This window comes from Gekko japonicus, unplaced genomic scaffold (genome assembly GCF_001447785.1).
Source record: "Gekko japonicus isolate JY-2015 unplaced genomic scaffold, Gekko_japonicus_V1.1 scaffold238, whole genome shotgun sequence".
Lineage (NCBI taxonomy): Eukaryota > Metazoa > Chordata > Lepidosauria > Squamata > Gekkonidae > Gekko > Gekko japonicus.
The window spans coordinates 282431-297992 of NW_015161411.1; the positions used below are offsets into that span (position 1 = coordinate 282431).

A 15562-nucleotide genomic window follows, 5' to 3' on the forward strand; every position below is an offset into this window, starting at 1 on the left:
CATCCAGTCCAACACAGCTCCTGCAGGAAATGACCCCTGGGTGTAAGGTTGCCAGATCCAGGTCGGGAAACTCCTGGAGATTTGGGGGCGGAGCCCGGGGAGGACAAGGACCTCAGTGGGATATAGTGCCATACAGTCCACCCTCCACAGCATCCCTTTTCTCCAGGGGGAACTGTTCTCTGTAGCCTGGGGAGGAGCTGTAATTCCGGGGGATGCCCAGCATCGCTCCCTCTGAGCCACGGAGTCCTGTGAGCAAAAATTCCGCTTGGTGAGCTGCCGGCATCAAAGTTGTGAGCGAGCGATTGGGCTGCTGCATCAATGAGTTTGCTCTGGAGCCCCATCCTTCCTGAGCGAAGACAAAAACGTGTGAGCCAGAGGCTAAACAACTGTGAGCTAGCTTACACCGACTCAGCTTAGAGGGAACACTGATCCCCCAGGTCCCACCTGGAGGCCGGCATCTCCAGGTGAGGTCCCTCACCTCCCCCAGGTAATGCTCTCTCAAAGGTGTGGGGTCTTGTGAGCAAAAATTCTGCTTCCTGAGCCACTAGCATTAAAGCTGTGAGTTGAGCGATTTGGCTCCTGCATAAATGAGTTTGCTCTGGACCCGTCCTTCCTGAGCTAAGGCAAAAAGTGTGTGAGCCGGAGGCTAAGAAGCTGTGAGCTAGCTCACACTAACTCAGCTGAGAGGGAACACTGCCCCCAGGTTCCATCCCCAAATCTCGAGGACTTTCCCCACCTGGACCTGGACCCCTGCCAGTGGCCTGGCTGTGTGTGTGTTTTGTTTTTTGACAAAAGCCTAACACACAGGGCCGGCTCCAGCTTATTTTGCACCCTAGGCGGATCCCTTCTCCCACCCCCACCCCCACCAATTTTCAAAAAGAAATGCATTTTAGGAAGCACGAAAAACACAAATAATCAAGAAACTCCCAGAGTACGTGGTCGGGTGCAGTTTGGTGCCCCTAAGTGCCGTCCTGCTCTAGGAGATAGCCTAGTTCGCCTAGTGAGTGAGCCGGCCCTGCTAATACACACCCCCGCCCGAGTAAACCCCACTGCAACCAGGGCCGGCCCCAGCTTATTTTGCACCCTAGGCGGGGATCCCTTCTGGCGCCCCCCTCCCCGTGCGCCCCCCAATTTTCAGAAGGAAATGCATTTTAGGAAGAACAAGGGGCGGGACCCGCGATACTCGCGGGGGGATATGATCTTCTCCCCTTGGGTTTTTAGTGTTAGTGTGGTTATCTTTCCTTTATCCTTAGATGTTAGCCCCCTTCCTTATATTTTCTTTGTAGCTTTGTAGTCTTATAAAAAATAATAAAAAATATCCCTCAGGGGATGCCAAAAAAAAGAAAATTTCTTGGTCTATTTTACCTTCATAAGGGTTTACTTCAATATCAGAACCAAACAATGCAGAGAACTTCAAACTCCAATAAACTTATCCTATTTTTATCATCGGGTCAATGAGGAGGTACATAGTTCTCTCCAATGAAATTACAGAAACTCCCAGAAGACTGAGGGTTCTTCTAGAGCAAAGCTTCCTTAACTTGATTAAAAATAGTCAATCTCTACATGTAATAAATCCCAAACATTCACACCAGGTTGGATCCAGAGGAAGAGTTCACGGAAACAGTTGGAGGAGTGGATCCTTCCTTGCCTTCTCTTTCTCCGAGCACCCAGGTGTTTGTTCCGGAACTCTTTCCTGAGGACTGGGAGAGGCTCACAAGTACAAGATGGGGGCACTAGAGCAATCTCATTCCTCACCTTCTTCCACTGATGCAAACCCTGAGTGAAACGGAGAGGAGGTGGCCATTTTGAGACCCAGTTTGGTGTGGTAGTTAGGAGCTGTGTCCAGCTTCCATTACCAACAGGCTCTCAGACTCCATTAGGCATTTTCAGGCATGCTGACCATCTTCTTGGAAAGCACCATTTTGAGGCATGCGAGAGTACTGGGGGCAGATCCATTCTCAATCCTGCCAACTTTTCCACCCTCCCGTCCGCCTTCCCGGCCGGCCTCCCCGCCTGGCCGTGCCGCAGTCGAGCGGGCGCCTTCTTCTGCTGCGCCTTCCCGCGCGCAGGCGGAGCGCGGCCCGTCCCGGGACCTCCTCCCCTGCCTGGGCAGACCCGCCCCGCCGCGCCGCGGAGGCGTGGGGAGGAGAAGGGGAAGAGCCGGGCAGAGGCCGAGCCAGCGAGTCAGCCAGCGAGCGAGCGAGAGCGAGGGGCCGGCCGGAGAGGAGGAGGAGGCGGCGGCGGGACAGGAGCGGAGCCGGCCGCCGGGGAGGGCGCGGGGCACACGGACGGCCGGGATGGCGGCGGACGGCGGCCTGGAGCAGCGGGCGCTGCAGTACGAGCAGACCCTGGTGAGTGCGGCGGCCGAGGAGGGAGCCCGGGCGGGCGGGCGGCGGGGCGGTCCTTCCTTCCTGCCTGCCTTCCCCTCTTCCCTCCCTTTCTCTCGCCTGCCTTCCCTCGCTGCCGATGCCGGAGCTGCGGGAGGGCGAGGGCGCCTCTGCTCATGCACAGAGCGCCTCCCCTAGGCGGCGCGCGCGTCGGCGTCTCTCTGCTCGTGTGCGGAGTGCTCCCCCCCGCCCGCGCCTTCCCCGGTCGGCGTGCCTCGGTGCCTCGTGTGCAGAGCGGGTTGCCAACTCCAGGCTGGGAACGGGGAGGGCCCCCGTGGGGTTTAACGGCCGTCGAGTCCACCCTCCAAATGAGCCGTCTTCTCCCGGGGAACTGATCTCTGTTATCTGGAGATCAGTTTGATTCTGGTATATCTCCAGTCCTCACCTGGAGGGTGGCAGCCAATGTTCCCTCTAAGCTGCGGATTCTTGTGAGCAAAAATTCAACTCTGTGAGCAACTGGCATTAGAGTTGTGAGCGAGTGACTTGGCTACTGCCTGAGTCAGTTTGCTTTGGAGCCCTCCTTCCTGAGCTAAGACGAAAATGTGTGAGCTGGAGGCTAAAAAACTGTGCGCTAGGCTCACATGAACTCGGCTTAGAGGGAACACTGGTGGCAGCCCTATGTGCAGAGGGCCTTCCCCGCCTTCCCTAGACTGCGTGCGTCAGTTCTTCTATTCATGCACAGAATGCCTTCACTGCCGCCCCCAGACTACATGCATCAGCATCTCTGCTCATCTGCAGAGTGCCGCCTTTCCCTAGACTGCATGTGTCAGCTCCTCTGCTCATGTGCAGAGGGCCTTCCCTGACATCCCCAGACTCCCTGCACCAGTGCTTCTGCTTGTGCACAGAGTGCCTTCCCTAGATTGCCTGCATCAGAGTCTCTGCTAATGCTCAGAGTGACATTCCTACTTTCCCTAGACTGCATGCATCAGCGTCTCTGCTCATGTGCAGAACGCCTTTCTGGCGTTCCCGGACTGCATGCATCCACATGTGCTTCCAAGACAGAGAGGCTGGGTGGGTGGGGGGGTTAGTTAGAAGAAGCGGAGGATTCCCCGGGTCACGTTTGGGGCACCTCTTGATAAGAATCTTGAGAGTGCCTCTGAGCATATGCAGCGTCTTCCCCCCCCCATTGTCGAAGAGAAAGGGTGGTGGGATTTCTCTCCCCCGGGAAGGGATACTTATGGGAGGGGGCACCATAGGTGTTGGCTTTAAGGAGCCCTGGAAGGGAGCGTTCCTGGTAGGTTTTCTGGCACCAGGTATATATGCCTACCCACCAGAGAGCCACTCTTAAGGTGAGAGTATTTATGGGCATAGTGAGCTTCCTAGAAGGGCATCTAGGAATCAGCTGGTTTCAGAAGGCTGACACGGCAGCCTCTGGTTAAGCAACAGGTTTTGTAGGGTTGCCAGCCTCCAGGCGGGGCCTGGAGATCTCCTGGAATTACAGCTCATCTCCAATGCTCCCTCTAAGCTTTGGAGTCTTGCGTGAGCTACTTTGTGAGCTCCTGGCATTAAAGTTGTGAGCGACTGATTTGGCTGCTGCATGAATGAGTTTGCTCTGCAGCCGTCCTTCCTGAGCTGAGACAAAAAAATCTGTGAGCTGGAGGCTGAAAAACTGAGCTGGCTCACTGTAACTCAGCTTAGAGGGAACACTGCCCATCTCCAGACTGCAGCGATCAGTTTCCCCTGGAGGAAGTTGCAGTTTTGCTTGGGGGGAGGAATCTTTGGCATTATACCCCACTGAGGTCCCCCCCCCCAAATCTCCGGGAATATCCCAAGCTGGAGTTGGCAACCTGATGGAGTAGTGAAGGCATGTGAAGAAAGGGTTAACACAGCCAGGGCAGTAAGAGTGTCCAACTAGAATATAGGAGAACCAGGTTCAGATCTCCACTAGCCAGCTGGTGCAGGGGTCAGTCATGCTCTCTCAGCCTAAGCTATTCATTTATTTAGAACATTTTAAAAAATAATGCCGCCTCTCCAGGAACCTGCCCAGCTTGGGAAATCAGCTACCTCGCAGGGTCGTTGTGAGAATGAAATGGAGGCAGGGGGAACGCTGAACTCCTTCTGGTCCAAAGGGACCGTGGTGAATGATGCCTTGGGGAGTCCATTGGGCTCTTGTGAACACCACAAATACAGTGTCTATATGTCCCCCCCTCTGGAAAAAGGGCACTTGCCCTGTGTAAGAATGCAGGGGCTCACTTGTTGTCGGTCAATGCAGTGCTTAGGGAGGGTAGCGAAACCGTCCACTGGCCTGAAGTCCTGTATCATGGTGGGTGAAGACCAGGTCAAGGAGACCTTCTGGAAGCAGGCATGAATCCGTAGAATGGGAATTTTGTTGGCTGATGGAATCTTTGGTGTAGTGGTTAAGAGTGGTTAAGAGTGCGGGCTCTAATCTGGGAGAACCGGGTTTGATTCCCCACTCCTCCACAAGCAGCTGCTGGTGTGGCCTTGGGTCAGTCACAAGTCCTCTCAGAGCTGTTCTCTCAAGAGCAGTCCTCAAAAAGAGCTCTCTCGGCCCCACCTGCCTCACAGGGTGTTTCTTGTGGGGAGGGGAAGGGATTGTAAGCCGCTCTGAGACTCCTGCAGGTAGTGAAGGGCGGGGTATAAATCCAACCTCTTCTTCTTCTCTTTGAAAGAGAAAGATGTTGTCGGCAGTGTTCCCTCTAAGCTGAGTTAGTGTGAGCTAGCTCACAGTTTTTTAGCCTCCGGCTCACATGTTTTTGTCTTAGCTCAGAAAGGATGGCTCCAGAGCAAACTAATTTATGCAGTAGCCAAATTGCTTGCTCACAACTTTAATGCCAGTAGCTCACAAAGTGGAATTTTTGCTCACAGGACTTCACAGCTTGTCGGGTGTGTGTAAGGCTCACATTTAGCAAAATGACACGTTATTTCTTGTTTGCGGGAGAAGTGCGCCACTCGCCTGAGCCCTTGATCTGAAAGCAGACACTGGGTAGGCTTTGTGCTGCGCCTTTAAGGGGAAACACAGAAACATCAAGCTGGAAAGGGATTCCCAAGAGTCAACTAGTCCAACCTCCTTGACAGTGCAGGAAATTCACAGCTACCTGCCCACCTCACTGCCCCGGTGACCCCTGCTGTAGGCCCGTAGGAAGGCAGAAAAACCTCCAAGATCCTTCAGCCAATCTGGCCTGGAGGAAAATTCCTTCCTGAACCCAAAGGGGTGGTTGGCGTTACCCCGGGCATATAAGGAAAGGGCCGCAAGAGCTAAGAACAGGACATAAGAGAAGCCAATGTTGGATCAGGCCAATGGCCCATCAAGTCCAACACTCTGTCACACAGTGGCCAGAAATACCAGGTGCCATCAGGAGGTTCAGCGGTGGGGCCAGGACACTAGAAGCCCTCCCACTGTTGCCCCCCCCCCAAGCACCAAGAATATAGAGCATCACTTGCCCCAGACTGATAGTTCCTATGTATACCTTGTGGCTAAAAGCCACTGATGAATCTCTGCTCCGTATGCTTATCTAAATCCCTCTTGGGATGAATTCCGTGTGTTCATCACTCTTTGCGTGAAGGAGTACTTCCTTTTATCTGTTCTAACCCGACTGCTCAGCAATGTAATTGAGTGCCCACGAGTTCTTGTATGGTGAGAAAGGGAGAAAAGTACCTCTTTCTCAACCTGTTCTATCCCACGCATAATCTTATGAACCTCAATCATGTCACCCCTCAGCCATCGTTTCTCCAAGCTAAAGAGCCCCAAGCGTTTTAACCTTTCTTCAGTAGGGAAAGTGTCCCAACCCGTTTAACATTCTAGTTGCCCTTTTCTGCACTTTTTCCAGTGCTGTAATATCCTTTTTGAGGTGTGGTGGCCAGAACTGTACACAGTACTCCAAATGAGGTGGCACCATTGATTTATACAGGGGCATGATGATACTGGCTGATTTGGGCACTGGGCACTGGCTCTTCCCTTCCTGCTCTTCCTGAGTCTCTTCACTTCTAGAGACTCAGGGAGAAGCACGCGGGCATTCAACCCCCCATTCCTCCCTAAAACTAAATAGATGTGAGACTGATAGAGGTTTTCCGTGGAGGTTTTCTTATGGAGGTTTTCAAGCAGAGGCTGGATGGCCATCTGACAGGAGTGCTGATTCCGTGAACTGAGGCAGATCCTGAGAGGGAAGGCAGGGAGGGTTAGTCCTCGTGGCCCTTTCTTACACGCCCAGGGAAATGCCAATCATCACTTTGGGGTCAGGAAGCAGTTTTTCTCCTCCAGGCCAATTTGGCCAGAGATCCTGGAGGTTTTTTGCCCTCTTCTGGGCATGGAACTGGGGTGACTGCGGGTGTGTGTGGGGGAGGTATTTGTGGATTGCTTGGGGGTTGGACTAGATGACCCTGGAGGTCCCTTCCAGCTCTAAGATTTCTGTGATTCGGTGATTAGAAGGAGAGAGCTTCAGGATTTGAGGAAGGTGACCAAGGTCGTTCCTGAAAATAGACTTTGGCCTGTGGTTGTGTCTCGATAGGGGTGCTAGAAGTTGTGTGTTCATTGCCAGGAGATCGCATTTGTGTGTACAGAGACAAAGCACTCCCAAAGGAAGCTGCGGGCACGCGCGGGTTGTGGGTGTCTTTTCAGGGTGATGGACACCGTTGCGAAAACCTGATGCCTGAGGGGGGGCACAGCGTGGTGGACTGGTTAGAGCGCCAGACTAGGATTGCGGGGACCCCGGCCTGAACCCTCGCTCTTCCAGGGAAAGCTCGCTGGGTGACCTGGGGCCAGTCACGTGATCGCAAGCCTCGCCTACCTTGCAGGGTCGTGGTGAGGATAAAATGGAGAAAGGAGAAAGACGGAAGCTGCTTTGCGTCCCCATTGTGGAGAAAGACGGCTTAGGAATGAAATAGTTGATAAAGTTCCGGCTAGGTTGATGCCCGGAGGGTCGGCGTCATGCACGGGGATACTGATGGGGGAAGGGACGTTGTGGGGTGAGCCCCAGATCGGTAGGCTCTGCAACTGGAGGCAGACTCTTGTGGGCATTGTCGAGAAGCTGCAGATCTGGGAGGGGGCGTGACTAGGTGGTACGGTTGCCAAAGACGGGCATTGCCCAAGGGTGACTTTTAAAATTTTTTACTGCAGCTTTTAGTGGAAGGCGGTGGCGCTTGGAGCAGGTGACAATTTATAGGGGCAATTGTAAGCATCTATATAAAACTCAGAAGGGGGTGACCGTAGCTCAGCGGGAGGTCATGCGGTTGGCAGGCGCCGAGGTTTCAGGTTCGGCCCCCGCTGGGAATTAACTTGGCCAGGAAGGCTGGGATGGAACCTCTGCTGGAGACCTTGGCGAAGCCGCTCCTGGTCGGAGCAAGATGGCGCTGGGCCTGAACCAGCATCAGACGGCTCCGTGTGTTCATTAACTTGTGCGTTTTGAGCATGCAGGGCTTCTGCTGTGGTGGAGGGCCATCTACTCACGCGAAGAACATACTCTCTGGAAGCCCAGCGCTACCAAGACACTGGGTAGTCTGTAGCCAATCCTCCAAGAGCTTACAGTAGCCCCTGTAAGAAGAACTCTGTAAGCTCTGGGAGGATTGGCTACATGAGAGGTGTGTCACCTAGAATGCAAAGGCGTTCCTGCTACAAAAAGAGCCCTGTTGGAAGAGACCTCCAGGGTCATCTAGTCCAACCCCCTGCACAATGCAGGAAATTAACAAATACCTGCCCCCCATACACCCCCAGCAGTGGGGCCAGGACACTAGGAGCCCTCCCACTGTTGCCGCCCCCCCCCCAAGCACCAAGAATACAGAGCATCACTTGCCCCAGACCGAGAGTTCCTATCTATAAGAACCTAAGAGAAGCCAATGTTGGATCAGGCCAGTGGCCTATCTAGTCCAACACTCTGTCGCGCAGTGGCCAAAAATACCAGGTGCCATCAGGAGGTCCATCATTGGGGCCAAGACACTGGAAGCCCTCCCACTGTTGCCCCCCCCCAAGCACCAAGAATACAGAGCATCACTTGCCCCAGACCGAGAGTTCCTATCTATAAGAACCTAAGAGAAGCCAATGTTGGATCAGGCCAGTGGCTCATCCAGTCCACCACTCTGTGTCCCACAGTGGCCAAAAATACCAGGGGCTATCAAGAGGTCCAGCAGTGGGGCCAGGAAACTGGACGCCTTCCCAAGCACCAAGAATACAGAGCATCACTTGCCCCAGACCGAGAGTTCCTATCTATACCTTGTGGCTAACAGCCACTGATGGACCTCTGCTCCAGATATTTATCCGATTCCCTCTTGGAGCCGTCCATGCTTTTAGCCTCCACCACCTCCTGTGGCAGTGAATTCCAAGTGTTAATCACTCTTTGGGTGAAGAAGGACTTCCTTTTATCCGTCTGAACCCCGACGGCTCAGCAATTTCATGGAGTGCCCACGAGGAGTTCTTGGATTGTGAGAAAGGGAGAAAAGGGCTTGGTGAGAAAGGGAGAAAAGGAAGGGACGGTGTCATGCATTTGTCTCCTGACCGGGACGGCCCAGGCTCGCCTGATCTTATCAGGTCTCAGAAGCTAAGCAGGGTCGGCCCTGGCTAGTCCTTGGATGGGAGGCCACCAAGGTAGTCGAGGGTTGCTACGCAGAGGAAGGCAAGGCCAAGCCACCTCTGTTTGCCTCTTGCCTTGAGAACCCTACAAGGTCGCCATTGAGTGGCCTGCGACTTTACAGCGTTTCCCACCACCAAATAGCCCAGACTAGCCCAAGCTCATCAGGGTATCGAAGCTAAATAGGTTGGTACTTGGATGGGAGACCACCAAGGATGTTCAGGGTCTGAATGCAGACGGTTCTGAATATCTCTTGCCTCGAATACTCTACGGTGCTGACTTGATGGCAGACCCCCCCCCATATATATTTCCCTCTCCAGATCTGATGTATGAATCAAAATCAGCAGAACCAGCAGCTATTTGGTGTGTGGGGGGGTGTTAATTTTTTTTATTTTAAAAAAGTGGGATACAAAAGGGGAAAAGGGGAAGGGAAAGTGTAGATCCACCGAAAGTTACCAACGATCTGTCAGCTATGCTGCCATGGGGGTTGGGATGTTCTTTCAGTGTCTATGTAAATTACTTCCACATTCCTTTCTCTCTGGTTTGCGCTGAAATGCTTATCTCTAAAGAAGTACAGGTGGTGATGTGTGTTGTCTGCCGTCCAGGCCAACCGTGGGAGCCAAACAGTTCCCAGCTTCGCATAGTAACGCTTGCTGGGAGGGTACCTAATTGGCCAGCGCAGTGGGGGGGTGCATACGAATGCCCTATATCTCTTTAGGTTCCATAGGCAACTGCTATTCTTAACAGTGACTATATTAATGCATCTATGACTCTCCAATAAAAGTATAACCTTTCTAAAGAAGTGTGTACTCCGTTGTTGGCTGTGGGTTCTGACACGATCGTGGAGAGTTGCGTAGAAAAAGCAGAATCCACCGAATTGATAAAAATACATTGTTCAAATACAGAAGCCGCAAATAAAACATCATTATTGCAGTAGCCAAGAACAAGTTCTCTTTGAAATAAGAAACAAACTATGTCTGAAGATTCAGCGATAGTCTAATAAAAATAAATGAGACAACGGCTTTAACAATTAAACAAATTCCTACACTGAGTTTAAACCATCCTTAAAACCTGGGTATTAATCATTATCACTTTATAAAGCCTTATTTTTACTAAATATCTTAAAGACTGAATGGAGTATTAAATAAAGATATTTGAACTGTAATCTGTATCATCATCACCTTTTATGTAATATTCAGATAAATTCAAAAATTTTCAAGAAATTTAACTATAGTCTTGGGATGCATTAACAGAAGCATTGTGTCCAGATCATGGGAGGTGGTAGTTCCACTCTATTCTGCTATCGTCAGGCCTCACCTGGACTACTGTGTCCAGTTTTTGGCACCACATTTTAGGAAGGATGTTGACAAGCTCGAGCATGTCCAGAAGAGGGCAACCAGGATGGTGAGAGGGTTGGAATCTAAGTCTTACGAGGAAAGGCTGAAAGAGTTGGGTCTGTTTAGCCTGGGAAAGAGAAGGCTTAGAGGGGACATGATTGCAGTCTTCAAGTATTTGAAGGGCTGTCATGTAGAAGATGGAGCAGATCTATTCTCTCTTGCTCCGGATTGCAAGACTAGATCTAATGGGTGGAAATGACAAGGGAGTCGATACCGGGTAAATATCAGGAGAGACTTCCTAACTGTAAGAGTGATTGAGCAGTGGAACAGATTGCTTCGGGAGGTGGCGGATGCTCCTTCACTGGATGTTTTCAAGCGGAGGCTGGACAACCATCTTTCGGGTATGTTGTAGGGCTATTTTTCAGCTATGCTCCTGCAGAGTGCAGGGGGTTGGACTAGATGACCTGCAAGGTCCCTTCCAACCCTAACATTCTATGATTCTATACTCCCATAATATGAGTTACAGGCTTGCAATTTCTGCTGAGATTCTCTCAGCAGTCTTTTATTTATATAGGCCCCGGTCACATGGGCCAGATAACGCGGGGGGGAGGCGTGGCTGTTCGCCCCGGAGCAAAATAAAGCGTGGTAGCCCGATCACACGGTCCCCCGAGTGTCCGTGCTTCGGCTGTTAGCTGGTGATCACATGGTGATGCTGCAGCGTGGCAAAGAAGCGGCACGATCACACAAGTGTTTTGCGTTTGTGCACACACGCAGTTCCGCAGAGCAGCACTGCTTTCAGTTTTGTGTTTGTGCGTATGCGCTTACGAAAAACATCTGGTTTGCGACGGGACGTGGACGGGCGCCGGATGCCACAGGATATAAGCGCTCCCGCGATCAGACGCCCACCTGTGCCACGTGTTTTCCGGATACTAGTGCGCTTTCCTTGGTACGTTTTAACTCCACATCTTCGGCGGGACGCCACGCGTTGGCCATGGGTGCGCTACGCTTCCCAGATGCCGCGGTGTGATTGCACCCCGAAAACCTGCCCGACATTCGTGCCTTTCGCGCGGCAAATTCTCCGTGTGACTGGGGCCATAGTTAGTTTTTGCCATTGCCTTGCACTCAACTAATTTTTCTTTCCAAGTCTCTATTCTCCCGAACCTTTCCTTTCCCCGTGCTCTTTGTCCCTTTGGAAAGAAGGTTCCCAGATTTTTCTCCTGTGGATTAAAACCTGGTCGGCCTCTTTAGCTGTGGCAGAAAAGAGGATCTACATGTTATTTAGTAGGAGGTAGCAGAGTAAGTTGGTACAACTGCAGACTGGTTAACACACTGAGCTGCAGACCGGAAAGTTGGTAGCTCGGCAGCTTGAGACCCGAGTGCCGCGTGATGGAGTGAGCTCCTGTCTCTGGCCCCAGCTCCTGCCAACATAGCACTTTGAAAGCAAGAAATTGCAAGTAGATAAATAGGTACCACTTCGGTGGGAAGGCAACAGCATTCTGTGCGCCTCGCCGTCTAGTCTTGCCGGCCACATGACCACGGAAGTGTCTTCGGACAGCGCTGGCTCTTCGGCTTGGAAACGGAGATGAGCACCGCCCCCTAGATTCGACTAGCTTTCGAGCAAGGGAAACCTTTACCTTTATAAGCTTTCGCGTGTGTGTACACTGCAGATATCTGAAGAAGTGTGCATGCGCATGAAAGCCTATACCCAGAATTAAACTTTGTTGGCCTTAAAAGTGCCAATGGACTCCAGCTGTGTTCTGTTGCTTAAGACCAACGCGGCTACCCACCTGAATCTGTCTTCACGGTGGAGTCACAGTTTGGTATGCTCCCCCATTGCTTGGATTTCCTTCCACGAATAAACTAACACACTGAGGAATGAACCACCTTAAAGTTTTCTCCCTGAAGGTGCTAGATTACTGTCGGGAGGGGTTATGTTTACAGTGGGGGAGGCTCAAAACACCATCCTTCCCCTCCCGGTACACCCACACTTCCCTCCAAGTGGTACAACTCAGGACTCTCCCTTGTTTTGTGACGGGTATAGAACAGCTGGGTGTCCCAGGGGTGGCCAAACTGTGGTTCGGGAGCCGCATGCGGCTCTTTCACATTTATTGTGTGGCTCCAGGCAGGGCAGCTGGGGAAGCTAAATATCATTAGCAAGAGGTCATCGCCCCGTCTGTAGACTGCCTTGGCCAGGCCGCACCTGGAGTGCTGCGTGCAGTTCCGGAGGCCTCCCTTCAAAAGGGATGCGGGCAAAATCGAGAGGGTGCAGAAGAGAGCGACGAGGATGATCGGGGGTCTGGAGACCGAGCCCTACGAGGAAAGGCTAAGGGCCCTGGGAATGTTTAGTTTGGAGAAGAGGAGATTGAGGGGGGACACGATGGCTCTCTTTAAATATTTGAAAGGCATATGCCACACCCCCTTACATCACCGGAAGTGTGTCAGAAGGCAACACCCACCACTCAGGTTCCACTGGACTGTTTTGGATTGCTAGCTATTGTGGGGGGGGGGAGCGTGCAGATCTGTCCTCGCAGAGGAGGGAGAGCTTGAACCTGAATAAAACTTGTGTTAAAGGTGCCACTGGACTATTCTGGACCCGAGGGGGGGGGGGGGCTCTGCAACTTACCTGGCTGCTTCTTGCTCTGACTGAGGGCTGCTGGGAACAGGGGGTGGGGCTTGTTGCATGTGCCCGCCCCCTGGACTCTTTACTGCCGGAGCTCCGCTCCTGTGCGCTCCTGCAGGAAATGACCCCTGTCTGTATGGCTCCTTCCCACTCTACGATTCTATGAAATAAATATAATTGGAAAAATAAATATCATTATCAATATTTGCTTTTACTCCTTTTCTTATTATTTTTGGCACTTTATTATGATTTGCCAGCATGTCGTTATGCTAGCACTTTGTTATGATTTGGTTTTAACATTGTATTTATATTCATTGGTGTTGCGATTTTATTTGCACAGTTGCAATTTTATTCTGTTTTCGTAAGCCGGCCTTGGCCGGGAGGGCGGGATAAGAATCAAATCAATCAAATCAAATCAGTCTCATTTAATGTTAATAAAAAGCAAATTTGCATATTTCCCAATAAAAACATAGAACCATAGAGTTGGAAGGGACCACCGAGGTCATCTAGTCCAACCCCCTGCAGATTTCTGAAGTGAAAGAGGGTCTGTACTCGGAAGGCAGACCGCTGAGGAAGGCCCAGCAGAGAAAGGCACTCTTTCTCTGCATCTCATAAGAACATAACAGGACTGACCCTACTGAGCTTCCATACCTCAATGAGCTTGGGCTGTTCAGGGGTGGGAAGTGCGGTCAGGTTGCAGCCAACTGAACGGCAACCTTGTAGGGTTTCCAAGGCAAGAGACAAAGAGAAGTGGCTGGCCATTGGCCGGCCTCTGCCTAGCAACCCTGGACTTCCTTGGTGGTCTCCCATCCAAGGACTAACCAGGGCCGACCCTGCTTAGCTCCCAAGACGGGACTAAGTTGGGCCATCCACGTCAGGGCAACTGATTTTGGGGAGCGACTTTATACAGCAGGATCAATAATAAAGTTTAATTTCCGGACTTCGGCTTCTTTGGCTACTGCTTTTTTGGGGGGAGGGGGGTTTCAGATTTGCTTCATTTCTGCTCTTTTGACGCCCCTTCCAAAGAAGTCCCCATATTTGCCCGAAAAGATGAATTCTAAGACAGCCGGCTCTTTAAAAAGCTACACGCTTGTATGCAAACGTAAGACAATCTCTTTTTAACAGCACATGGGGGTGGGGGAGAACAACCTAGTTTCCCTTTTAAGTAAATGCAGTGAAACAAGGCTCAGCTGAACAGAAAAGCCCCTTCACAAATGGGAGGTATCGTTTGATGGGACGGAAGTTCTGGGAAAACCAGATCCCTCAACACAAAGGGGTTTTCTTTTTTAACTTAAAACAAAAACATGCTTAAAACATCAGCACTCTTGTGATATTTTGCTTATTTCAATCAATCAATCAATAGACCTTTAATGGCATATACTATTTTGCTTATTTAACAGTGTCTGATAACTGACACCTCTTGCTCTGAATTATTGCATCAAAATGCCTGTGCTGCTGCAATCTTGAGTATGCTGTTCGGGTGTGTATCTCTAGGCTGCAAACCTACGATGACGCAGCAGCAGCAGAACTGGAAGAAAAAGCAGGAGACAGTCATTTCCACTGCGGGCCTGACAGAAGCTCTCCGGGGGCCTGATGTGGCCCCCGGGCGCATGTTTGACACCCCTGGTCTAGAGGATCCCATTTCCCCCAGTGTTTAGGTCTGATTTCCCCCATAAACAGTTATCTCTTAGCAGGGGTCATTTCGTAGAAAAAGAGGTGCAGGAGCTCATTAGCATAGCTTATTTGCATATGCCATGCCCCCTAACAACACCTGAAGTGTGTCAGAAGGCAACACCCACCGCTCAGGCTCCACTGAACTGTTTTGGATAGCTAGCTATTGGGGGGTGTGTGTGGAATGTGCAGATCTGTCCTCGCAGAGGAGGGAGAGCTTGTACCTGAATAAAACTTGGTCTTAAAGGTGCCACTGGACTGTGGTGGGCCGGGGGGAGTTCTGCAACTTATGTGGCTGCTGCTTGTTCTGACTGAGGGCTGCTGGGAGCAGGGGGTGGGGCTTGTTGCATGTGCCCGCCCCCTAGGCTCTTTACTGCCGGAGCTCCGCTCCTGTGCGCTCCTGCAGGAAATGACCCCTGTCTCTTAGTAACTTCAGCATCCAAGGATGGCTGTCATGTGTGAATGGGCTGCCACTAGAGTTGCTAGGTCCTCCCAGGCCACCGGCTGGGGATGGGGGGGGGTTACGGTTGCCATATCCAGGTTGGGAAAGTCCTGGAGATTTGGGGATGGAGCCTGGAAAGGACTGGGATCTCAGTGGGGTACGGTGCTATAGAGTCCACCCTCCAAGAGCACCCATTTTCTCCAGGGGGAACTGATCTCTGGAGCAAGCCTGTAGCTGGGATTTTTTTTCTTTCAGGGGGCATTTAAATTTTTAAGGGGGCAGTTAAATTACAATTAATTAAATGAATCTGAGCGCCTGTCTTAAAAGGGGGAGGCTCCGAGCCTCTTTCTAGCCCTCCCTTTCAAGGGACGGGGCAGGAATTGCAGGAGGGGGAGAAAAACAGCTCCGAGAGCATTTAATTGCCTCCAGAAAGCATTTGAAATGCCTTCGAGTTCCCTTCTGCAGGGCACAAAAGCTCGGAAGGGCACTCAAGAGTGGTACCTCCAACACGTTAATTTGCGTGTTTCCCAACGGCTCATGGGAATGTTTTTGAAAGACTCACCATGACCTCGATGGCATACAGCAGG

General features: G+C 51.6%; 1 protein-coding gene across 1 annotated transcript in view; it reads left to right on the forward strand.

Annotated features, from left to right (window-relative positions):
- The first annotated feature begins 2297 nt into the window (after positions 1-2297).
- CLCN2 (chloride channel, voltage-sensitive 2) overlaps positions 2298-15562 on the forward strand; it is a 156572-nt gene continuing 143307 nt past the window's right edge. Inside the window, exon 1 of the mRNA XM_015426905.1 lies at positions 2298-2351. Coding sequence (XP_015282391.1) covers positions 2298-2351 — 54 coding nt within the window. The remainder of the gene's footprint in view (positions 2352-15562) is intronic.